Below are 27,961 nucleotides of genomic sequence, written 5' to 3'. Positions count from 1 at the left end.
CAGAATGTACATTGTAATTTCAACATTAAATCTATTTTCAAACGCAAACGACCACTTTTCAGTTATTGTGAACATATACGTGATTATAGATGGTTATATACATACCTGATAAATTGAACATAAATATACTGTCAATCCTGTTGGTATCGTTATACAGAATAGTCGGCGTGGATCCTGGTGTTTTAGTTACCATTACCAACTGATTGTCATTTGCATAATATATGTTACTACCGACGACACTGATAGCTAAGTAGCTTCTACTTATGTTTGTTGAAAGTATTGTTTTAACATCAGAGCCATCGTCTTTACATGATTTCATGTCACCATCGTGATTAATCCAATACAGTCTGTTCTCTTCAGTGTCTACAATATGTTGAAACAAGTGGTGGATCAATTAAAATTCATTCTTACAACAATAATATATAAACGTAGTTCAGTTATTTTATTTATAAATCTGGTGTTAACGTCACGATTGATTTACCTAGATTAACGACGAAGTAATTTAATGTCATAAATGTTTACAAATTCTATCACTTTTTGTTCCACCAACGTGTAGGTAAAACATATTTGATCAGCACTTCGAATGTTCTGAACACTAAGCCGTGAACAAAAAATGTTTTAAACACTATGACAAAATATCTTCAGAAAGTATGTCAAATGACGATGAGGACATATCCATAAATATAAAAAAGAAGATGTGGAATGATTGCCAATGAGACAACTCTCCACAAGAGACCAAATGACATAGAAATTAACAAATATAGGTCACCGTACGGCCTTCAACAACGAGCAAAGCCCATACCGCATAGTCAGCTGTAAAAGGCTCCGAAATGAGTTCATTATTATGATCGTATATCAATATGATATTGTTTTCAGTAACTGTCAAGAATTATAAATTGGGAACACACTTGCCAACACATCTCCATGTGTCATATAAAAAGGCACGCATGAAGTTACATAGATTTAAAGAAATTTGTTGAACAATGGTTTGATATCTAAATGCCTGTAACATGTGTAACTCCATTTTAACTTTAACACAATACTTTAAAAAGCCTACTCTGTATATAAAGTATTTGTTTTATCTAGGATTATGATACTGACGTAATTATATTTTCAAAGTTCATTCTACTAAACTATGCAACGTTCGTTCGTTTAAAAATAAGATTATAATGCAGTTCAAACATTTAACCTACTTGATTCATGGATTACTTAACTTTATGCATATGATCAATAAATATAATAATTTAAGAACTCATTCAATTGTCAAATAATTATGTTACCAGCTAAATTGACATTAGATCAAACACTGTTCTGCAAAAGGAAATAACGAGTTCACTAACATTCCAATGACTCTATATTCAAAAAAATTCATCTGTAACAAACAACAACTTTTAGCTGCCTCTTTACAAGCAGAACAAAATACATTGACAGTTTAAACTATGTACTCGCTTCCGAAGCTGCACAAAACACCTTACACATATAAATATATTTCGTCTTCAAGTCTGCTACTACTAAAATGTTTATTTTACTTACAAGTACATGTACACTGAGTACAATAAAAAAAATCCTGGTAATAAATTGTTCAAATAAAGCCTTTGAAAATAGTAGAACTAATTACTTTTGAAGTGTCAAAAATTATTTGGAAATAATTGATAAATTGCATGCAAATATTTGTGATTTCGAATCTGTTCAAAATTTAGATTTTATTACCCTAGATACAACTTTATGTTATTATCTTATAAAGAAAAAAATCACACACCTAATTGAATGGTTTTAAAAAGTCAGAAGTCAAAATATATATGTTCAAACTCTTTTTGTTTTAGGTCATTTTTAGTAACAACAAACAAAAGAACTATGTCAATGGAACTCGCCTTAATACTATAACTGCCCTTGAATTTTTACTAGATATCATTTTTGTTCGCTATGGTGATTCCGTATATCGTAAAGTTATCAGAATTCCAATGGGGACTAACTGTGCACCACTTATTGCGGACCTGTTTCTGTATTGTTATGAGTTACGATTTATGACTAAAATCAGCAAAGACCCACCGAAACAATATCTGATACACACATTTAATCACACTTTTATATAATTGGATGCTATATTGGCTCTCAATAATGACGACTTCATTATGTACACTATAGATATTTATCCTACTGAAACTAACTTTAAAGAAACTGCCCTTTTCTGGATCTTGATATCTATATCTTTAACGGGACAAATAATATCAAACTTAATGATAAAAGATATGATTTTTCCTTTCCTATTGTTAGGTATCCATTTTTCGATGGTGACATTCCCCTGTCACAATCTTATGGTGTGTATATATCTGAACTTGTTCGATTCGCTCGTGTATGTAACAAAGTATTTGATCTTTACAAAATAAATCTCTGTATTACTGAACAATTATTGCACCAGGGTTTTCGATATCAGAAACTAGTCAAAACATTTACTAAATTAAATCATCAATACAAGGACATTAACATGCAGTTATTTTATACGTTCAGGTATTTCACATTCAATCTTTAATAGTAATATTCTTTACAAAGCACACACATTTCGGCATTCACTCTTATGGTCTTTGCATCGGACAAAAACACATTTTATCTGAAACCAGTTGTTGGCGTGATACGGGTTATGTTCTTATCATACATTTAATGATGGTATGACACTAAACCCCTACCTGGAGGTGTTGTGCTAGATTTTCATAAGAAGACAGAATTTTCCAATCAGTTTTATTTAAGTCTGGAGTTGGCATGTTAGTAACTGCTAGTAGTCCTTTGTTCATGTATGTATTATTGTCATTTTGCTTAGTTTCTTCTGTTACCTATTATGACATTTGACTCGGAATTCTTTTAAACTGAGTTTCACAGTGTGTATTGCTTTGTGTTTGTTTTATTCTACATTGGCTATAGGTATGGGGGGAGCGTTGAGATCTCACAAAACATGTTTAACTACGCTGCATTTTTGCGCTTGTCGCAAGACATGATCCTCTGGTCTTTGTTAGTCTTGTGCGTTTGTTTTTTATTTAAGTTTATTCATCTGTTTTGGAGTTTAGTATGTCGTCCATTAGTACTAAACTAGTACAAATTTTTATTTAGGGGCCAGTGCCTCCTCCGGGAGCGGGATTATCTCGCTGTGTTGAAGACCAATTGGTGGCCTTCGGCTGTTTTCTGCTCTTTGGTCGGGTACTTGTCTCTTTGACATATTCCCCATTTCCATTCTCAATTTTATGAACAAAGTCTTTGGCTTGCAGTTTGAACTTAAGAAAGGACCATGAAGTATCATATCTAAACAACATATACTTATAACCTTAAAATATTTAAATGTATATACATTTGAATTTTTTTCTGAGAAGATCTTGTTTCACAATATTGATAGGTTCTTTCGAATTGTACTGTTTTATTTTTTTTTTTTTTCAATTCGTACTTTAAGGTTAAATTAACCTAAACATGCTAAAGTTTTATAGTTTTTTTTAAAGCTTAGATGTTTTTATATTAATAAAATCATCATAGATATCAGGATTAAAACTTTGTATTTACGCTAGACGCGTGTTTCGTCTACAAAAGACTCACTAGTGACGCTCGAATCAAAACAAGTTTAAAAGGCCAAACAAAGTACGAAGTTAAGATAATTAAAATATTATCTGTGAGTTATAAAAATGTTCAACCTGTGAAGGAAGTTTTTAATATGTTTAGATGAAAGCACCAGAAATAAGCAATGAGATCGAATTGTTCAGACATTATTTTGCTTCTATGGTTATGTTACTAAACTTCTTAATTGAATATCATCCATAACAGTGATGACAGATAGACTGCAAAGTTTTTCATGAGAACATTTATAATGTCCTGATATATATTTTCCAATAGTTCCTTTTGTTGTACAAATTATGTGGATGGCTTACACTTTCATTGATGGTAAATATAATAATAGAAAGCCACAGGATATGGTTTATCCATCCATGCCACAATGTCCACATTAACATTAACATAATTATACAAAAATCTGAATATAAATATCAAATCTTAAAATGAAGATAAATGCCAGCTGTCACATTTTAGGCAACATTTTTACAATGACCTCCTACCTATATCCATGCAATAAACAGGTGTTGATGTGAAGTTAACGATCGTCCGCTTTTCAGATAAATCGAAAGTAGACTTCAATATTCCTATATAATGTTCTACTATATACATCCACCTGAAAGACAAATCAAAGTTTGACAACATAAAAAAAAATCAAAGTTTAATGATCAGTGTATGTTTGAGTATGTATGTGTTGTTACTTTTTTTTTATAAACGATAACAAGAGAGGCGGACAATGCTATATGATGACTATTATTCAAAAACACATTTTATAACCCCATCATATACTGTTTTTATCATCGTTAAATCCTTTGATAAAATTTCAGTCAATCAGATTCACATATTGGCTCAGACGGCCTTGTTAAATGATATATCTGCTACAAAACACATAATACAAGCAAAATCTTCCAATGTACTTACAAAGGACAGTTGTTGATTTATGAGAGTAGAATTTGAAAATCACTTTTAAATATTGTTCCTCCAATGACTGATATGATGATTGATCTTGATTATGATCCGTTAAACAAAACACATTTGTAATAATATTTGTTTAAATCTGGTCGTCTGGATGTTTACAGATATGCTTGTGATCTTGTTGGTTTAACGCAACGCATGTTTTCATCAGAATAGACCTGTTAGAAATTTTGCCTAAGACTTCAGTTTAAATTGTTTAAAATATGTTGTATATACATATGTTTTGTTGATGAAGGGTTCATAGCAACATAAGAACAAATGCAAGCATAAACTAATCAGAGAAACACAACACAAATAAAAAAGAGCTAACTCAAAATTGAATACACAAAAAACCTATTTAATAGTAATCAAAGGTACTGACAGCTTGTTCAATGTCTATTATTAAAATTACATGGAACTGTTTAGCTCCTCTGGGTTAAACCTCAGATTATATTTTACGTATAAATAAACAAAATATTCGTATTCTATAAGATGATTTTTCTCATTAAACAATTTAGTATCATGTTATATACGAATAAAATATGCAATGATCAAACTACCTGTTGATGCTATTTGGAGGATCAAAATATGGACTGAAAATTGGTTTGTCACATGTCTAAGAAGAAAACACAGTTTGATTAGACCGAAGATACATCAGCTTACGTATTTTGCTTTTAGATTGAGGGAGATCAAAATAAAAGTGGTAAACGGATTTTCCTTGGTCTAAATTTTCAGAGTAATACCTGTTGGAAATAACATGTGACTATACTCCATAAAAAAACCGTTGTTCATAGTAACATGTAGTAATACTACCTTGAATTCATGATTTGTATCAAATTGCTTTTAAAACAATGCATAATGTTTATATATTCCCTAGATATAACAACGATATGTGTACACCAAAAGAAGCAAACAAATTTGAACGTTTTAAGCGCTTCACATGACGTACTTATACTTTAGTTTAAACAAGCCTACTGATTTATATTAAACCTTGCAACGCCTTTGGCTTTTCCGGATATTATTTATCGAATTCGGTTTAGTTATAACCAAATGACTGAAGATAACTAAAACATTATGTGATTTATACCTCTTATTTTATACAAAACAAATATTTAGGTAAAATATTAAAATGAATTTAGTTCGTACATATCTTAACGTGTAATAACATTGTTTGTTTAATATAAATAAGCCTTTTTTGGTCTATACTTCCCACTGCCAATTATGTCTTTTTGTTGTCTTTTAATCGAACATGAAATCGTGTCATCTTCCGAACTTTGCAAATCAACAAATGTGTATCCTTTTAGAAAAATTTAGTTTAGGCTTTGCAAATAGCGCAAATGAAGCATTCACTACATGTGAAAAATGTGCAGAAGAATCCATAAGAGACAAAATATTCGTAACACTTGTCAATGATAAATTTACAAAAGAAATTAAAAACCGTTGGTCTGAAGTGTTTGTAAATGGTTATATTAAACAACACGAACAATGTATAAATAACCATTCGCATATGTATAAATGATATGAAATGGCATTTCTTTCTTGATGTTGCCTGAAAAGAAACACAGGTGTATTGTTCAGTTAACACAAATATTCAGTTCTCGCTAAAACAGCATACCTGTTTGTAATATCAAGTCGTATCACCCAAGGATTGTTTAGTGAAGATACAACAGTTGCTACATTAATTCCAACTAGATTGCATTTTGAGAGTAGACCATGAACTTCAGTCCAGTAGATATGATCAGTTGCTGAATCAACAGCTATTCCTGATGAATATGAACTTGTCTTGACAATTGTCTGCAATGTTATAATCTTTGAAGGATATGCAAATCTATATAGAAATAAAAAAGTTATTGACATTAAATAGATTCGTTAACTATACTTATCTTGTATCTTATACCAAAAAAGTTACACTGTCTGATCATATTACATTCACACTAAATTGAATCTGTCATATTATAATGGCAGAATAGTGTCAATTATATGCAATGCAGAATCTTTATTTCTTTTACACAAGTACATTGAATTTGAGCCACTAACTGGAACCATTTTTCAGACATACCTATTAAAACATATCAATTAACGCTGCACATTATTGACGAGAAAATGTCCAGTTCTTGTACAACATATACATCATAAGCTTGTCGAAACTTATTATCTCATTGTTTTCCTTTTACTCAAAATCCACTAAATTAATGTAATCTTTTAATTCAAACTTATATAGATAAAGGCAAAAGTAGTATACCGCTGTTCAAAAGTAATAATTCGATTGAGATACAACAAATCCGGGTAACAAACTAAAACCGAGGGAAACACATCAACTATAAGAGGAAAACAACGAAACCACAGAAAAAATGAAGTGCAACAAAAAACAAACGACATTGCAACATACATAGACACAAATTATTAGAGAAAAACTGTCATTTTCCTGACTTGGTACAGGAAATTTTAAGAAAAAATGGTGGGTTGAATCTGGTGTTGTGGCTAGCCAAACCTCGCGCTTTAAAAACTATAAATACAAGTTGTCATAATTGAGGACAAAGTTGTAAACTTAATGATGGTTTAAGAAACTGTTTCATTTGTTTTCTGCACGAACTATATACAAAATAAATTGAAAAATTATTTTATCTTTATAATTATTATTATTATTACGGAAGGAGTGCAAGAAGTAGTACAAGTAGTAGTAATAGTAGTAATAGTAGTAGTAGTAGTTGTGGTGTCAACGTATATTAGTTCCGCCTAACAAAAATTCCACTATTAGCTTTCTTATAAACAATGTCACAATATCTGTTCCTGTTGGAACACATATTCTTTAACTTTTTCCGTAAGGAACATATACTGTAATATTTATTATATATTAGTTAAAATAATATTCCAGAATTTTTTGAAACTTATATTAGGAAGACATTTCTATTTCGTGACACGAGTAATAGTGGTGGTAGAAGTAGTAGTAGTAGTAGTAGTAGTAGTAGTAGTAGTAGAAGTAGTAGTAGTAGTAGTAGTAGAAGTAGTAGTAGTAGTTGTAGTATGAGTAGTAGTAGTAGTAGTAATATAAGTAGTAGTAGTAGTAGTAGAAGTAGTAGTAGTAGTAGTAGTAGTAGTAGTAGTAATTGTTGTAGTAGTAGTAGTAGTAAGTAGTAGTAGTAGAAGTAGTAGTAGTAGTAGTAGTAGTAGTAGTTGTTGTAGTAGTAGTAGTAGTAGAAGTAGTAGTAGTAGTAGTAGTAGTAGTAGTAGTATTACTGGTAGTAGATTGTACATCGTTTATGTAATTTAGTTGTTCTTCTTTTAAGGAAGAACAAAATACGAAAAGTGAAACAATCATAAAACAAAGAATAATTTAAAAATAAGATATGTTCTGTAATCCAATAAGACAACTTTCCATCAAATACCAAATGACTTACAAAACTACAAAATGAATGGGTCTGCATACGGACTTTAAAAATGAGCAACAACCATACCGCATAGTCAGCTATAAAGGGTTCCGAAATGACATATGTAAAACAACCGTAACGAGAAATCTAAAATATATTCCCTTTAAATAAACAGTTCCAAAAATAAAATTAAAAAAAAATTAATATGGCTATATATTATCACATAACATAAAGGAAACAAGGAAAATGCATTAAAATTCACTCGCAGCTATAAAGTTTTCTGATCAAAAACGATTTGAAATAATTTGCAATCATGCAATTGAAATAGATATCCTATCCTCCAAGACTGTATACTATGGGAAAATATATTGTTTAAAAAAATGAACAATAGTAATATTCAATTCCCTTCAAATAATTCATCAAATCGAATAGATATCAATACAGAAGCGATCAGATAGCACGAGCACAAGATTGTTGTGAAGGTATTAGATTTTGAAAAAAAAACTGTTATAAAGAGAGAATAACTAAAAAGCGTTTACTGCAACCCTTCAGGAAAAACAATAATTTGATGAATGGCTGTGTCCTATCATATTACAACTCAAAGATTTAAGACGGTCAAATTAATTAGTGAACACATTAATTTGAGATCACCTCTAAAGCTTACCTCTATGATTTGTAGTCGTACTCGGACTCAAATTCGGGTAGTTTTTGTAAATCTCTACTATGAAATATTGACAATAACTGTTTGACTACGACCCAAGTCTGACCACGAGTAATAGTAAGACATTTTAAATGACGGGAGCTATCTGAAAACGATAAAAATATTGTAAACATTATGCTTTTATAATTTTATACTAATTCAAAAGTTGTTTTTTGCGATTTTCAAAACTTCAACAATGGCTTTGAGTTTGTGACGAGTTTGCCTCCGTATTCCATTTCAACTCGCCAATAACGTGGTTAACGGAAACACGGTATTCTGCTATAAGCCTGTTCAAAAACCTAGGTGTGAATTTGGATTCCTTTGAAAGTAATGAAACTGGTATGGTTCAATGTTTTCGTAGCGCAAATAAATGAAACAACATAAGTTATGAAAACAACAAGTCTTATTTATCTATTTATCTTTTGCTTCTTTATAGCATGACTTTTGGATTGTACATCGTTTATTTGTGTTTATTTGTTCTTGTTTTTTGAAAAGTCAAAAAATCATAAAACAAAGAATAATTTAAAAATAAGATATGGTATGATTTCCAATAAGACAACTTTCCACCACATACCAAATGACTTAGAGGATTAAAACTACAAAATGTCTAGGTCTGCGTACGGACTTCAACAATGAGCTAAATTTTATACCTTATAGTTAGCTATAAAGGGTCCCGAAATGACATAAGTATGTAAAACAATTAAAACAAGAAAACTAAAACCTATTCCCTTTGAATGCACAATTCTAGAAATGAAATTAAAAATAGTTATCAAAGGTACCAGGCTTATAATTTGATACGCCAGACGTGTTAAAAAATTAAATGGCTATATATTATCAAATAAAGTGTTTTCCCCCTGAAGCCAAACCACCTCCATATGCCATCAATGTGCAGTCCTGTCGTTTTAATTGTTTCTTCTTTTTCTATTTCATTTTGATCTACTTATCGGATTAAATTAGTCAGCATTTTGCGTCATTCACCGTTTGTTTTCAATTCTATGTTTTCTTTTTGAATTGTTTGAAGAAAAGCTAACATAGTACACTCTTTCAATTGCTTTGTCCACAAAAAAAACATGCTGAACTGAAAGGCTGACAGATTAAAGATCTTGTAGATTAGTTTTTTTGAAAGAAAAAAAGAAGCGTCGTTTGGTTCTTTGTCAGACTTTTTTTTTTTAACGTTTAAAATCAGACGAACAATTGCAAGCTTACTTGACAGGGATCGAGGATGATTGGAATGACTTAGAATGTTAATGCTGATTTAATATTCATAATTATTCACGTAAATAATGATTTTTTTTTCTCATGCAAATAAATGCGAACAAGTGTATGCAGTACATGCACGATGGATCCCAGACGAGGAAAACCGGTTTATTGAGACACTCGTCAAAGACGTTACAAAATTAGACGAGATATCACTGCTTTTGTCGGAGGACAGTAATGATCCAAAAGAACGAATCAATACAGTCGTTGACAAAATAGGTGATATTTTTAAAAGCACTGCTAATCGTGTATTTAAACCAAAGGGAAGATTCTATCCATCTGGATCTTCTTACCAACTTTGGTTTAATAAAACGTGCAGTGATAAGCGAAAGGTTTTCCATAAAGCGAAAAATCGTTACAGTTTTAATAAAAATAAAGAGAACCGAGATGAGATGAAAAAGTCCGGGAAAGCCTACAGAACCGAAATGAATAAAAGTTTTGAGAGTTTTCAACATGCACTAGAATCTGACATGCGTAAACTTTCGAAAAAAGATTCTGGTAAATTTTGGAAAATTTTGAAAAGATTTGATAGAGGGGGTCAGATAAAGATATCCAAATTACTATTGATCAATTATATGAGTATTGTAAGTAATTAAATAAGAGCGATGTTCCAGATGATGATATTGATTATGAGGAATTAGCTAATAGTATAAAAAGTCAGGGTGTTATTGAAATTATAGATCAGGAAATTAAAGAGAACGAAATACTGTCAGCTGTTAAACAATTAAGTAATGGTAAAGCCCCAGGGGAAGATGAGATTGTCAACGAATATATAAAAAGCAAGGTGAATCAATTTTTGCCTATTTACACTAAGTTATTCAATTTAGTGTTTGATTCTGGAATCGTTCCAAATTCAAGGCTTATTGGTATCATAAAGCCGTTATTTAAAAACAAGGGGGATCCAAATAATTTGGATAATTACCGAGCTATTTGTCTTACATCGAATTTAGGAAAAGTGTTCACCTCTATACTTAATTCAAGACTTAATGCTCTGTCAGACGAGATCGGGATTATAACTGATGCCCAGGGTGGTTTTCGAAAGGGGTATTCTGTCCAAGATAGTATGTTTGTCATGCATGCTTTAATTTCACTATATTTGAGTTCGGGAAAGAAATTATTTTGCGCTTTTGTAGATTTTAGAAAAGCTTTTGACACAGTGTGGAGGGTGGGACTATGGCAAAAACTATTAAAATATAACATTGGTGGGAAAATGTTTAAAGTTATATTGAGCATCTATACAGATATTAAGTCTTGTGTTAAAAATTGAGAACTAAAAACAGATTTGTTCCCGTGTGAGGTAGGTGTAAGACAGGCAGAAAAAATGTCACCCTTTCTCTTTGCCTTATACCTGAATGACTTGGAGGAATATCTGGATGAAAACTCTGTGGATGGTCTAAAATTTATAAATGAAAAAAATACAGAGAATCTTGATTTGTATATCAAGTTATTTATTCTTCTGTACGCCGATGACACAATTATTTTTTGCGGAGTCGGCAGAAGGGTTACAAAAGGCTCTGGATGTGTTTGAGCAATATTGTTTTGAGTTGAAACTCACTGTTAATGTATCAAAAACAAAGATTGTGATTTTTTCAAAGAGAAAGTTTAATGAGAATGTTACTTTTAAACTATGTAATGACATTATTGAAATTAAAGATTCATATGTTTATCTTGGTCTGCTGTTTAATTACAACGGAAATTTCTTTCAAGCTCGGAAAAAATTGGTAGACCAAGCTCAAAAAGCACTTTATGCTCTTTTCAAGAAGATACAAAATATATCACTTCCGATTGATTTACAGTTATAATTATTTGATGCATTGGTGGTTTCTATTTTGACCTATTCCTCGGTAATATGGGGGTTTGAAAATAAAAATGATAATGAAAAATCACATCTACAGTTTTGTAAGCGCATTTTGGTGGTGCGATCATGTACGCCAAATTTTATGGTGTATGGGGAACTTGGAAGATTTCCACTTGAACTGCAGATCGAGTTAAAAATGGTATGTTTTTGGCACAAGCTAGCAACAAATGATAAAAAAACTATCGGGTAAACTGTATAAGTTACTTTGGTACATGCATGAGCATGAAGGTTATAATTTCAAGTGGTTTAACTATGTAAAATCTGTGTTTAATGATTGTGGCTTTTGTGAACTATATAATATTCCGGGGCAAGTTGATTATAATTATATTAAAAGTAATGTAAGGCAGCGTCTCTAAGACCAGTTTATTAAAAAATGGTTCTCTGATATAAACAACTCATCAAGGGGGGGATTTTATTTACACTTTAAGGACGAGTTTTGCTTAGAACCATATCTATTAAAATTAAGGCGGGGTCATAGAGTAAATATATGTAAATTAAGGGTATATAATACAAAGTTTCCCATCGAAACAGGAAGATGGAGAAATGTACCGCAAAATGAGAGAATTTGTCCACTGTGTAAAGCTGGTCTTGGGGATGTATACCACTATATATGTAAATGTACCAATTGTGAAGTTAAGGATTTAAGATGGAAGTTCATACCTCCATATTATTTAAAATATCCAAATGTAAAAAAAGTACTAGGCATGCTTAAATATTGTAATAGTAATGTGCTGTCTAAGCTGTCAATTTTTATTCAAAAGGTAGAAAAGATGCTTGTCTAATTTAAAACTGTAATAAACAAAGACTTATTTCTGAAGATGTATAATTCAACAATGTATACTGTCTGTATTATGAACTATGTTGTAATTAATATTGTGTATAAAATGCTCCTGTTACGCAGTCTTCTGCGGCTGAGTTTTCTTTAATAAATTATGAAACAATTCATTCGCAGCTATAAAAAAAAAACAAGTTTTCTGATCAAAACCAGTTGGAAACAATTTGCAATCATTCAATTGAAAATAGTTATCCTCTCCTCAGAGACTATATACAATGGGAAAAAATGTTGCTTAAAAAGAAACAAAATACAAAAAAAAAAAAAAATGGGAACAATATTATTATTCAATATCCTTCAAATAATTCATCAGTTAGAATAGAGAACATACAGAAGTGATCAGATAAAACAAGCAAAATATTGTTGTGAAAGTATTAGATTCTGAAAAAAAATTGTTATAAAGGGACAATGAAAAAGTGTTTCCTTCAACCCTTTAGTAAACAAATGAATTTGATAAATGGTTTTGTCCTATCACATTGCTACATAAAGATTTAAGACGGTAAAATTAATTAGTGTACAAATTATTTTGAGATCACCCCTATTGCTTACCTGTTTGATTTGTAGTCGTACTCGTACTCGGGCTCGGAGTCGGGTAGTTATTGTAAATCACTAGCAGTAGTAGTAGTAGTAGTATTATTATTATTATTAGTAGTAGTAGAATTAGTAAGTAGTAGTAGTGATACTAGTAGCTTTATACAAGTCGACAACCTCACCTTTTAATATCTAATTAAATTACATTTCAGAAATTTTTGACAAAAATTTCAACCAGTCATGATTTATAAAAGAGAAGGGTACCAAAGGGACATTCAAGGTGTCTTTCGTATGTCTTATGTTCGCGGATTATTTATTGTTTATGACTTTAAATGAAGGGTTACATAAGTCATTACAGAATCATTAGGTAATTATTATAAAAAAATGGCAGTTGTCAATCAACATAACCTTAACCTAAGTTACGGTTTCTCAACAACAACAAATAAACAAACCCTACACTAAAGCAGAGTTTACATTACAGTGGTGATAAGTATACCAAAAAACAATAATTGAGGCTTTTGATCATTTACACACTTACAATTTGGTACGACAAAAAAAAAGACATTAGGTTTTGTTCATTTCATCAACAATTGAAGATAACCGAGAAAAAAACATAACAAACTGTTTGAATCTTTAGTCAAACCAATTTAAATAGACGTATTACGAAAAGGTATATACTCGATGCTGAGGTTGACAAATTAGACCTTAAATTCGGGACTGTGTCAAAGCATTGCTTATCGATTAAAACAGCTAAAATTCAACTTGCGTGATGTTAACCAGGTATTCTGCACACTTCTTGGTTAATTAAAAAATATACAAATTTAGAATTATCATTGCTTGTGATTATAGGATGGGAAAGTTTAACGTGTGTGCTGGGGGAGGGGGTCGATGGTTTTTCTAGTATGCACATCTAGATTTGAAAGAAAAAAAATAAGCCAGTTTGATTTTTTTTTATTAATTACGATATCAATCTGTCACTCCACTATTGAACCTCGTCCTGAAAATTCGTGAAATATTTGTCACTGGACGACTTTAAGCGTGTTCCACATATTCCCGACACCCGAACGATAATTCATTTTTTACATTATATGCTTTCTGCTCTTGTTCTACACATAGCTCTAAGTTTATGGCGCCTATAGAGGGTAACAAACGGAGAACGACATGCGGTATCTATTTGACCTAACATGACAAAATTACAGGCAGTAATTTAAACTGTTGAGCATCATCCTGTTGTTCTAGGAAACTACTGTGTGTGATCCTTATATGTCCACAAAAACCTGCGTAGGTATGTAATGCCGGTATCTGTAGTAATATGGTGCCCGAGGCTGCGTGTCTGGTCTAAAAATGGCACGATAATTGCTGTCAATTGCCGCTAACGCGATGGGCATTTTATGCCACCCGCCACGTAGTTGTTGATGATGTGCAACCGGCGAAAAGCGAGTCACATTTTACATTGAAACATTACAAGAGAAGTTACAATTTAAGTTCAAGTTAGAGTTAAAAAATAAATAAAAAAAATACATGCATTTGAGTGTATATGACAGGAGTACTTTTCGAACTGTTTGAGAGGCTGGTCAAACGGGTAAGACAATTTCAGACCTCAGAAATTACCATGCGAAATTTTTTGAAACTTTGCAGGTATATGTATAAGATGTCTTTTTCCAAAGATCTTCTGAGTCATTTCGTTGGGTCGAACCAGTTACATTTTACATGAAAATAACATTTAAGAAAGGTTAATATTTTTCTGCGTAGGATTATTATACACAAAATCGTATCCAATGTCTAATATGGGCTAGTGAGGCCCTAGAGGTGTCATGTTGGTCATATGTACAATTGCCAAAAATCAAGAAGTTCCAACTTCCGAAAAAAAAAGCTAACCAAATCCAAAATGAATCAATAAAAAGAGTTGCACATTTTCTATGTATAAAAAAAAAATGTGCAAAGTTAAAAAGTGCCTAGGTTAGGAGTTTATTGCTCAAAACGGATACCCTCTTCTCCTGCTCGCCTGCACGTCCATCCTGCCGCTAGCTTGATTTCATCATATTATACAATAAGTCGGTTCTGCATTGTGTACAACCCGTCCTAAATTTCTGACCACGGGTAAACATACCTTTAACTAAATGTCCGTCACTATTGATTTCGAAAACGCAAAAATTATGAATAGCAAGTTGCTTTAATTTTTAAGGGTTGACGAGGGATTTTTTCTCTCATTCATTATTCCTTTTCCTGTGCGTTCCTTCTGGATTTAACACCTTTATATATATGCCTCGCCTCATGCCAGTGTTCAAAAAAATATAAAAAGAAAAAAAATATTATGGGATTATCATTTTTATTCTTCACGGAATAATTATTATTGAATATTTGTTCCATAAGGAATATAAATTTATAATGAAATTGTCTATGATCAAGTCTTCAAAGGGGAGTCTGTTATAAGAAACAAAAATACGTGGACATCATTACTATGCAGTTTAAACACAAGATTTAATTGATACACAGGTAATTTGAATCGTTAAATCACTTTTGTGTTTTGATACGGTACCCGCATTGAAAGTATAATTTGTCGACCTCAGCGTCGAGTATATACCATTTCGTACCACGTCTAATGATAACGATATGATAGCTTTGTTTATTAATTAAGGCATATGTTAAAAATAAGAACGTCTTTAAGCGTTCCTATTGCTATTGTTGTTGAACTTACTAGTTATAGACACTGGTTATTTCTCCGGTATCCCACTAAAGACGTGTAATTTGTACAGGCGATGGATTTTCCTTGGTAGTCCGTGGCGTAATAGAGATTTCCAAGAAAATGACTTTAAAATACTCGACCTAACCATCCTGTACGACCGTATCTCGGCCTGTTGCAGTGAAGAACTGGGAGCATAGACTGCATGCTTCTTAAAGCTCATAAATCAAAATAAAGTTTGAAAAAAAAATTAAGGGAATCTGAAGGGTGATCATATTCTCATTTTTAAGTTATAAGATTAAAACAAGAGTTTCAAACAAGCCGGAATGTAAAAGGTGTACACGACTTGCCTCTTCTTTTTTTAGCATACTTCTATAATTTATTTCAAGATTCTTTTGTCGAATGTAAAAATTCAGATCACTGATGCATCTTTCTGATAGTACTGTGTCATCTTTCCGTAGAATTTTATCAAATGGAACTTATGAGGGCGCATCTGCAGGAAAAAAATATGATTACACTTCACTTAATCAGTTAATTTATTTATATCTTTTCTTTATATTATGATGCATGGATTCTTGTAAACGTAGGCGTAATTAATCGTCAGTGTTTTTAAGTTTAATTATGCAAATACGTATGAAAAGCGGACATGTTCGGACTATTTAATTAAATTTTTGTTAAGAAAGGTAATCGTTTTAGTTTTATTACCAACTTATGATAGCATGGGAATATTTTATTTACTGGTTTGTGCATCATTCCGTTCGTCCGTTCAGTTCAAAAGATAAAACCTTTAAAATTATATACCAACTATGAGTTTGACCCAGATTAAATGGTAAACATGGAAATATTATCAGTTCCGTCCGTTCAGAGTGGGGACCTTGAGTCCGATGCCTCTTTTAGGTATAATGTCACGCTCTCTACACGCTAATTGTGCATGAAATATTTGACACTGGACGTTAAGCAACCAACTGTCATTCAATTGACAGTAGCGTAACTTGAATTAAATTTCTGGGGAGGCAAATGATTTGAATCTCGACAGTTAAAGACTCACCTTGTTTTAAAGACGTCACTGCCAGTAGGGAGTGGACGGTTATTTGAAAATATGAATCGCAAAATCGGTGTAGGTGATCATACTCTTGATAGGTCACACAATGACAAACATATACTGTCTATGAAAAGTACAGATTTGTGGAATTCTATCAGGAAATAATATTTCTAGTGCGTATTTGATCAATATATTTCAATGAAACTTCTGGATAAAGGCTTAATTCTCAGTATTCAGTTAGGTATTAGAAATTCAAATAGGTCCTGATCAATCAAACAAAAAATTACAGAATTATGTGTGACCTCCTCTAAAATGCTTTTGTACAGGTTTTAGGGTTACTAAGTTCAAGATCCATTACGTCAATTACCTTTATACGTTTAGCTTTTTGTCAACATGTAAGGATGATAATACATGGTAGAACTACTAAGGCTTGCTTATATTAAACAAGGTAGAATAGTACTTCATTTAATGTAGGGATGCCATGTGTCTGTTGAAAACTTTGCCCACCTAAGTAACAAGTTAATGATTAACTCTTTAAAATGAATTCGGTGACCCCTTTTTATTTGTTAATCAATAAAATAGATAAAATACTTTTAGTTAATTCACTCCAAGGTATATCAAATATATATTCCCTGGAATCAACTTTTGTATTTGGACTCCGATTGCATTCCTGTTAAACAAATTAATACAGAGCATTCTCTAATCGAACACACCTTAATTCTAAAAAAAACATATATAGGAATTTCTTTATCAATGCATGTTATAATAAATTCAAAATACTTATAATGTCAGAAACAAATCCTTCTAAATATTTTCCCAGCAACAAATATAATAAAAATATAGATAAACTATAAAGAAAGACAGAACAAAGTAAAATGGGGCGTTCATCTGCAAAGTATATTGAAAAATAATTGTCATAATCAAACCAATGAAAGATAACCCGAATCGTACGTAGGATAGGTACGGGATACGTGTGTTAATATGCCATCAACCCCATTTTAAGCTATTAAAGATATCAAACTCACACATTTGTTTACAAATCACATGTGTTATATACAAACGCTTTCCGAATGAATTAGTAAGCAACTTCTTTGATATCCTTTTGATAAAATTCGTATTGTTTATTACATTTTTCGTTCCCGCCTTTGTCTTCTGTCTGGCCTTCTATTTAAGTGTTACGCGCCTGAATTAGAGTTTCAAATATGAGGTCGATTATATATTCAGTCAACCATATTTTTATTTTATATTTCACACGTGCCTTGTGAACGAATTGTTTAGCTTGATATGATTGATAACTTATTATAATAAGTCAAGTTAAAACACATAAGTATCACCATCTTACCACCAGCTGTATACACGGTTTAATTTTGTTCGGCTTATAAACGCCTTGTTCGTCTATAAAAGAGGGGAGAAAAATAACAGAGGGACAGCCAAACTCATAGATCGAAAATAAACATTGACAACGCCATGGCTAAAAAATAAAAAAAGACAAACAGACAAATAATAGTACACAAAACACAAAAAACTAAAGACTAAGCATCACGAACCCCACCGAACACCGGGGGTGATCTCAGGTGCTCCGGAAGGGTAAGCAGAACCTGCTCCACATGTGGCACCCGTCGTGTTGCGCATGTTATTACATACCCGGTAAATAGTCTAATTCGGTAAGTCACAATCGTGAAAAGGAAACGGGATTGTAGTTACGACATAAGGATCATATCCGATATAATCCGTGAAACGGATAATCCATAACGGTCAACCAACTCGTAAATATAGGCAATAGTAGTATACCGCTGTTTAATAATCATAAATCGATTCCGCGAAAACAAATCCGGGTCACAAACCAAAACCGAGGGAAACATATCAACTATGAGGGGACAACAACGGAACAACAGAACACAGAAGTGCAACAAAAACAAACGCAAGCATACATAGAAACCCACTATTTGATAACAACTACAATATTCCGGACCTGGTACAGGATATTTAAAAAAAAGTTGTGGGCTAAACCTGGTTTTATGGCTAGCCAAACCTCCCACTTATAGGCAATGTAAGCATGACCGCTAAATGACAACATTACAATTAAACGCAAGAACACTCAGGGCAGAGAAATACCTAAATAAATGATATAGTAGTACATTACAACATATAAACCACAGAATAACAACAGACACATCCCATGAATTTACCGCAGAACACCATGATACCACAAACGCACTATACACTGTGCGACACATGAATGTATCAACGCCACAAAAAGTAAAGTATTTTTTGTTTTTACTATATTATCACAGGCACATTTCGAAAAATATAATACTTTAGTTTTATTGTAGACACTTACAAGATTGGGATTGAGTTTGGAATGGTGTTATTTTAAGTATTTTTTAACCATGGACAGAATAACTATATGGGATTGTGTTAGTAATGGTGTAGTTATTTGTATTTTCTAGCCATGTCGATTTTTCTTCAAAAACAATACTTTGAACAAATAAAAAAAAAATTCTGTGCATATAAATGCTTTAAACTAGAAATCATATAAGTGAAATAGATGATTATTTATATTTACTTTAAGGTAGATGCATGGTATACCGCCATCTTGGATTGTACAATAGCAGTTAAAAATCGGTCTAGTTATTATCCGAAATCTGCAAATTTTGAGACAGATTTGCAATTTATGTGTCAGACTGTTTATTCGTGTAAAGAAAAAATAAATGCTTTATTGCATTGTTCATTACGTGTAAACACATACCAGATAAAATCAACTTAGTCATTTAAGGGGATATACTTCTTTTAATAAAATTTATATACTGGAATGATAGGGAAATTTTCAATTTTTCTTGCGAGAAAACTAGTTCGGTGACACTATTTGTTTCTCTTAATTTTCTTAAAGCATATCATAAAACGTATCTTCTCATATTTTATTTCAAAATTCTATCTCATAGATTTCTTTTAATGCCCAAAATTTGGTTTTGTCATGAATAGTCTATGCAAATTTTGTCAATGTTGTACGACTTGTGAAATATCACGGTACACCACACTTTTTATTTTATTTAAAAAAAAAACGTATTTAAATCTTCATTTTGGCAAAATATAACAAAATGTTATCTGAGGAAATATACACCGATGATCTACCATAACATACATATCGAAAATAAAATAAAAATGACTTTAATATAAAATAAAATCATGCATGTAAGACCAAACAGTAAACACACTAAATAAAAACAATGTAAAACAAAAAAAACTGCAAACGGACCACGAGTAACTCTACTTTGCTGACAAACAAGACACATGTGAATTGTACCGAAATTACAGAATTCAAATAACAAATGATAAGACATAATTCAATGTCCAATCAGTAAAACACTTGATGTCTTGATTGGAAAAAAAAACTGAATCCACACTTCTGCTGAACATGTTAAAATGAATTTAGAGGGCAGAAAATACCATAATGTATTCCAACATGTATCAATATTTATCTCTTTTCTGTATCTTGAAATTAGATATTCTTTGATATTTTGTTGAAAAAGAAGCACTGTTAACCAACACCAATATTTAAATATACAGTTATTTTTCAAATCGAATGATGAGACGTTATTAAATCGAGCAAACTATGCGATCAGGCAGACCGTTATAAGATATACCAAACTTACAATAAGTAAAAGGCAAAATATTGTGAAATCGTCACCTATAGCGTACAGTTGGGATCAGTTCCAACCCATTTCAAAAAATATATCGAACTGTACAGATTCTTATGTTTTATTTCGGGAGAAAGAAGGTGGTAAATTCAAATTATCTGATAACTCTGACATAGATGTGAAATCGTATGAGTAAAATTTGACTATCACAGTCCTAAGCCTTATTAGACCCAAGTATTTTTGTTGTATATATTAATAAACAACATATATACATATGTTTTTAAATATGTTTCATCAAAGTAATGTTGACCTTTAATAATTATTATCTTATCCCAACATTACGTAGTGAACTACTTTTAACTGTACATCGTGTAAGTTTAAGTGAGTATATTGTATGAAAAGCCTATAATGACAATGTACTGATAAAGCATTGTAATACCGTAGCTTAACTTCAAGAATGTTCAACGTTGAAATGTTTAGTTTTAAGTCAACAAATTATACGGTAAGCCTAACGGTACATTTTAGTTTTATATCAGCGTGCTATATTAGCTTAACATCATGCACTTTCGTCTGTACATCATGTTGTTTTAAATCAACTTATTGTATGATAAACCTGTTGTTTTATCACAATCCTAACATCGTTCTATCTCAACATAACATTTATGTATGATAAGTCAGCACCACACATTTTAGCTATCCATTTTATTTGTTATCATTGCATTCGAAGTGAATGACTGTGCATTATCCATCTGCAAGCTTATACGGTATCATACAACGTCAACTTCACGTAATGTAGTTTAAACTCAACGTAACATGTTATTTGCATGGCTTCACAACATAGTAACTTATTACTATAGTACTATAACTAAAGCCATTGTCATGGGAAGTCAACATAACGCAAATTCAACTTAGCATGTGGCAATTTCGAGTTAGCATTTTGATAACTTAATTCCTCATCCCGCTGTCTTAACTTTTACATTTTAAGGTTCAATAAAACGTTTGGTAATATATGACAACTGGGGCTTTCTAAACCGTCTGTATATTAAAGACTTGTTATAATATGTCCTAAAGTGACGAATGGGGAATAATTTTGAAACGTTGGCGAGGATATATTTTATAATGTTAACCGAGCTCTTATAATGGTAGAAAATATTTGTAATTTGTTAAATGTGTGGTGTCTGAGCTAGAACATTTAACCGAATTAATAATATATGTTGTACATTGCTTGAGTAGCTTCAACCGCAGTTTTCGATTATTTTGATTACCTACACTTATTTACTGACTTAAACGAATGCTATTTACATACAAATAGATATAAGAAGATATGGTATGAGTGCCAATGAGACAAATCTCCATCCAAGTCACAATTTGTAAAATGAACCATTATAAGTCAAAGAACGGCCTTCAAAACGGAGCCTTGGATCACACCAAACAACAAGCTATAAAGGGCCCATACAAAACACATGTGTTTCTTTTAAATACAAATATGTTTTGCCCGTCAGTAAACAGTTTTTAAACTTAGGCGTATGAAACGTTTGACTAACATTTTCGAAGAGATGTATTGTTTGACATTGTTGAGGTTACCCAGTAATACAAATCTATTTGCATCATTCATGAATGATTACATGTAATGTTCTGTCTTGAATTCTGTTTTTAAAAGGTTTGCATCATTTCAACAGTTGCACAAAATGTCTTTTAGTTTTTTGCTTTAATGGTGATAAGTCAAAAATGAAAAAAAAAATGTTATTCTGTATATGAAGTTTCATCTTTATGTCATCAAAGCAAATTTAACTTTTTTCAATTCACTTTTTATTGTTCCCTACAATAACTCATGCGGTGGACATAAAAATAGCGGGCTGCCGTTCGTGTATTTGGTCTTGTTAGCGCTATTACGCGAACTATTCTTCCAAGATTTTTTTTAATGAAAATCACATTTGTATAAGTAATGTCTTTGACAGATAAGACACGTTAGAAAGTCGGCGCCAACCAAATATTGTCTAGGAACTATCCCACTTGAAAATATAGTTATATCGAGAATTTTATCGTAAGTGCTCTCAAGTTTACATCAATTATAGGACTATGATGAAACTTATATTAAAGACTTAATTAAGTGATGTCTGGGACGACTTCTAACAACAACACTTATTACACATATGTTCAGGAACTGTTTCTTAGAAATGTAAATTGTTAATAAAATTGCATTGTAAGTGCTCTTAATTGTACTTTTTAGAAAGCCTATTGTGTGGCTTCATTAGTACATTGTACACCTAAGGTGACACAACTAGCCTGATTTGCAGAATTGATTGTTTGTCATTTTTAACTCTCAGCTTTTAGAATTTTACAACAAAACAAAAACAAGTTTGAAAAATTCCGTGTTAATTAGTTTCAAATAACCATGTAAACATTTGGCTTGTTCAAAATAATAGCTTTTTTTAGAATTTCCTGAATAAAACATAATGCTGTTATGAATTAAGTATAAATCTGTCGAATATTAATACGTTATATCATTATTAATAGTTACAGCCAAAACATTCATGGAAATATAATTATCAATTTTCTAGAAAAAAAATATGAGAGCAAAACAATTCACTAGTAATTGTAATAATTTTTGATTCTCTTTCAAAAATTGGATATTCTAAGCGTTAATTAGTGTTACGGTAAATAATGTATTACTGAAAAATTATTACACCAGGGCTTTTCGATATCACAAACTAGTCAAAACATTTACTAAATTTTATCATCGATATAAGGACATCATTCGTAAATATAGCTCAACATGCAGACTTCTTATACGTTCAGGTATTTCACATCCAATTTTTTATGGAAATATTCTTTATAAAGCACAAAAATGTCAGTATTCACCTCTGAAGCTAACAAAACCTTTAAATAGACTAATTAAGAAGGGATATAGTTACGATACTGTTGTCAGGTCATTAAAGATTGCATATTTTGGCGTTAATATTGATTCACTTATAGGGTCTTTGCATCGGCACTAAACACATTTATTTAAAAACCAGTTGTTGGCATGACACGGGTTATGTTCTTCTCATATATGTTATGATGGTATGATACTAAACCCCTAACGGGAAGGATTGTGCCTGATATTCATATGATGAAGACATAATCTTTCAATCAGTTTAATTGAAGTCTGGAGCTGGCATGTCAGTTAACTGCTAGTAGTCTGTTGTTATTTATGTATTATTGTCATTTTGTTTATTTTCTTTGGTTACATCTTCTGACATCAGACTCGGTAATCTCTTGAACTGAATTTTAATGTGCGTATTGTTATGCGTTTACTTTTCTACATTGGCTAGAGGTATAGGGGGAGGGTTGAGATCTCATAAACATGTTTAACCCCGCCGCATTTTTGCGCCTGTCTCAAGTCAGGAGCCTCTAGCCTTTGTTAATCTTGTATTATTTTTAATTTTAGTTTCTTGTGTACAATTTGGAGTTTAGTATGGCGTTCATTATTACTGAACTAGTATATATATTTGTTTAGGGGCTAGCTGAAGGAAGCCTCCGGGTGCGGGAATTTCTCGCTGCATTGAAGACCTGTTGGTGACCTTCTGCTGTTGTCTGTTCTATGGTCGGGTTGTTGTCTCTTTGACACATTCCCCATTTCCATTCTCAATTTTATATGTCGCGTTGACAGACATGTGTTAGTCTGTACGTGAATAATTTTCCTTTATGAGGTGAGTTTGAACATGGTTTTATTCTAAAGACTGTTTTATCTAATGTTAGTTTTCAATGAAGGGTTGATAATATGTATAGAAAATTAAAGCAAGAGATAAACAAAAGATGGTGCATGCACTATTCAAACCCCATTAGGATTTGTAGAATTTTATGTTTTTATACTTTGAAAATAAATCTTGTATCTTCGTTTAACGTTGTGGTAAATGAAAACAGAGATGTCTATATACATCATTAAAAAAAGTCATATTACACATTTTACAATTGATAGAAATTATTACTTTTTCTATTAACGTGATTTTACCATTTTCAATCGATGTTTCCCTTACTATTGACTTCATCAGAATAAACGTTTACATACCGAACGATGTCATAAAATGTATTGTATCTTGGAAAATAAATGAATCTGTTTTTGTAATCATAGTCTATGGCAAACACATGACTACTTCCAAGCTCTAACAGGATAGTTACATTGCGTGTATCAACATCGAATTCCTTAATTAAAGAGTATGTTGAGTACAAAAGTTTTCCCGAATAAGCTGAAAAAAAAAATACTATTAGTATCCTAATAATTTCATTAAAAAAAAACTATACTTCAATACATTAAATAGGATAAAAGCATGACAATAGCTTACAGTTTCACGTAACTCGCTATCTATTTATCAAGTTTAAATGGTTAAACTGAACAAAGATGTAAACAAGACAACAGACTAATATGCATACATGTAAATAATTTACAAATTATTTTAATGAACGTCACGCACAAAGATAAAATGTTACGTAATACCTACTGCTAACCTTTCATTTAGAAATAAAACGCATAAATAATGGATAATACAACATTTTTGAAAATAGTCATGTTAGCATATAGTGTCATTTTTGTATATATTTTTCAGGAGTACACGATTGCATATAAAAAAGAAAAAAAAGACAGACAGTTAAAGTTAAGATTTAAAAACAAGTAAAAAATTTACGCGTATACATTTTATTTCTTCTGTAGTGCAAATCTGTGATATTTGCTATATGTACAAGGGTGAGGTTTCTTTGATGTCAAATTGGGTCAATTTAACCTGCTGGTAGAATGAATGCCAACCAAATCAAAATACATTGGAATATCTGGAGAACTACTAGCAACATAGCGATACAAAATAAAAAAAACAAGTATGGCACTTTTTACAGATAACACGCTATTGACTCCAATCTAGTAAACTTGAAACACACTTTTTGGACCGATACATACAAAATGTTACTGATATCAAGAATAAAATAAGCTAAGTATGTTGAATAAGAAGAGGACATGTTGGTACTCTTAGTTAAAGCCGACACTATGTTGTAGTATTAGTATTGTTGTAATCTTCATCATACAATCCTTCCCGTTTTACTCAATTTAATGATTTACGATATTGACATATAACTACCATTAACAAGGACAAATATGGCAAGCGTTAATTGCTGTGGGCATTCAATTTTGTTGCACAAACTAACGTGTGATACAAGAATGGAATGAAGACTACTAATTTTTATCGACAATTCAATCTTATGAATATACAGGAGAGCTGTTGTCACTTTGAAAATAAACAGACCAGAATTGTTAGCATGTGAACACTAATATTGCTTGTTTTTTACTTATTAATCGATGCTACAATAACCAAATATATACAATGTACGTTAACTGATTTTTTTTAGGGGCTACATGGATATCGATATACTTTTCGATTTTTAAATGGCAAATTAGACAATATTTGTTTCTAATCATGTTCTGGATATCAATTGTTTTATGTATATTGAGAAATATTTGTTATAATTCAACTTAGTTTGGAGCAGACTATTCAAAAGTAAAATCACAAAAATACTGAACTCCGAGGAAAATTCAAAAAGGAAAGTCCCCACTCAAAAGGCAAAATCAAAAGTTCAAACACATCAAACGAATGGATAACAACTGTCATATTCCTGACTTGGTACAGGTCAAGAGTTAGCAGTAAAACAGGTCTGATGCAATCAAGAGTTATCCAGAACGAAGTTACTTTTTACATGACTGATTTCAAAGTCAACAGTGAGGTTGCCAGTTCGAATCCCATACGGGTCAGGTGCACTCGACTCCAATCTTAATTGACTAGGATTGTCAATTTTCCTACCTCAGGTCGGTGGTTCTCTCCTTGCACTCCGGCTTCCTCCGCCAATAGAAATTGACAGCCACGAAAAACCACAATTGTGTAGAAAATATCGTTAAATACCAATCAATCAATCAATCAATCAATTGCCAAAAAGGTACATTTGTTCATTAAACAATCTCAATTATTATATAATTTTAATGAAATGGCCACCACCCTTGGTGAATTGGTGCAACAGATTTTCATCTTGATAACATAAAATAAGCTCATCATAAATACCAGGATTAAGAGGTTGTACACCAGACGTACGTTTAGTCAACAATACACTCACCAGTAAAGCTCGAACCCCAAAAAGTTAAGGCAAAATAAAATGCGAGGTTTGAGAGCATAGAAAACCAAAAATCCCAAAAGATTTTGTCAAATAAAGCTAAGGCGATCTATTCCTGGGGTTAACAATGCATAGTATTTTGAGAAAAAAAAATATTTGTGAACAGTTTATTTATAATTATGACCATATTAATGATAATTCATGTCAACACTGAAGTACAGACTACTGGACTGGTGATACTGTCTCCAGTGGTATTGACCCAGAGGTTGTAAATAAAAACCCACGGGATTTATTAATAAAAGACTGCCTAATAGGCTCGAGACAACTACTTTGTACCTAATGTTAACGGTTCACATTTTTTTTTTATTGTATTAAGGTGTATGTACAACATTGTGAGGGTCGCCAGTTTTGTGGATGAAGAACACAATCGCGTGGTGAAGTGATTATAAAATACGAAACTTTTCTTTGACACAAATTGAATTAAGGTGGTACCAAACACCTTGACTTAAATTAATTTGACTCGTTTAATTTTCATAAAATTTTGACAAAATATTTACTCTGACAAAAATTTATAAATTTCGAAAAACTTGAACCACACACTTTCTCAGAAAAAATTTCATTGGATATATAGCAGTTTGACAAACACTAATTTTGATCATTGAGAAGCTTAATATTTCCTTAACAATACAATGTCATTTAATCGTTTAGCTGATTTTACAGGGTTATCTCCCTGTAATGTTAGGTACCATCTTAACTTTTGTTTGATAATTATACAAATATAATACTTTTGTTTACACATGCTGTTAACGTTCATAAATGAAATAGCAAACACGTTAACACCCCAACACGCTTTTAATTAATTGATTTCGTTAGTCCTCATTACCCACACATTCTTTTTCTAATTATTCGTTAGAAACGAAGTCTCCTATATACAGAATGGAAAAAAAATAGGACGTATACACAAGATTACAAAAGGATTGCGAAACGTAATGAAATAAATGTTCTTTTTAGGCGTATCTGAATTTACACCAAGCTGTCGGTATATGAAATTAAATACCATTCATTTATCATGCTTTTCAATAACAAAAAGTCAAATTGCCGAAATACCCGACTCATTGAAAACTATTATCCTGCATTATGAACACTTCTTTAATATCTGTGAAGTTTGCCAGTACAATACAATACATTACACAAAAATACTCACATGTTGCATGTATTGTGCAATGAAGTAAAAAACACAGACATAACCAAACTTGTACCTCCATTTCCGTCAACACCAGGATTTTCACAAACAGTATTTCATTGCAGTGTTACCGTGAATCTTTTAGTTTTATATCAACAAAATAATGTGTATATGTAAGCGTTATTTTTTCATGTGTAATTT

At 31.6% G+C, this 27,961-nt stretch overlaps 1 protein-coding gene across 1 annotated transcript; it reads right to left on the bottom strand.

Moving 5' to 3' along the window:
- LOC127704913 (low-density lipoprotein receptor-related protein 1B-like) lies at positions 1-27,934 on the bottom strand. The gene is made up of 5 exons (XM_052209150.1): positions 27,782-27,934; positions 24,500-24,677; positions 6,155-6,367; positions 4,089-4,201; positions 1-363 (listed from the first exon to the last, which is right to left on the bottom strand). The coding sequence occupies exons 1-5, from the start codon at positions 27,840-27,842 to the stop codon at positions 59-61; spliced, it is 870 nt and encodes a 289-aa protein (XP_052065110.1). The 5' UTR covers positions 27,843-27,934; the 3' UTR covers positions 1-58.
- Positions 27,935-27,961: the final 27 nt, after the last annotated feature.

The sequence above is a fragment of the Mytilus californianus genome, unplaced genomic scaffold, assembly GCF_021869535.1.
Source record: "Mytilus californianus isolate M0D057914Y unplaced genomic scaffold, xbMytCali1.0.p SCAF_6, whole genome shotgun sequence".
In the NCBI taxonomy this organism is placed as follows: Eukaryota; Metazoa; Mollusca; class Bivalvia; order Mytilida; family Mytilidae; genus Mytilus; species Mytilus californianus.
Note: the sequence above shows the minus strand (reverse complement) of the source record. Positions and strands in the feature narration are given on the sequence as shown.

Coding starts and splice junctions, on each gene's coding strand:
- LOC127704913 (XM_052209150.1), bottom strand. CDS start 27,842: ATGGAGGTACAAGTTTGGTTATGTCTGTGTTTTTTACTTCATTGCACA. Junction 24,678..27,781: donor TTGCACAATACATGCAACAT/GTGAGTATTTTT, acceptor TTTTTTTTTCAG/CTTATTCGGGAAAACTTTTG. Junction 364..4,088: donor TGTTTATTGCATGGATATAG/GTAGGAGGTCAT, acceptor AACATATTGTAG/ACACTGAAGAGAACAGACTG.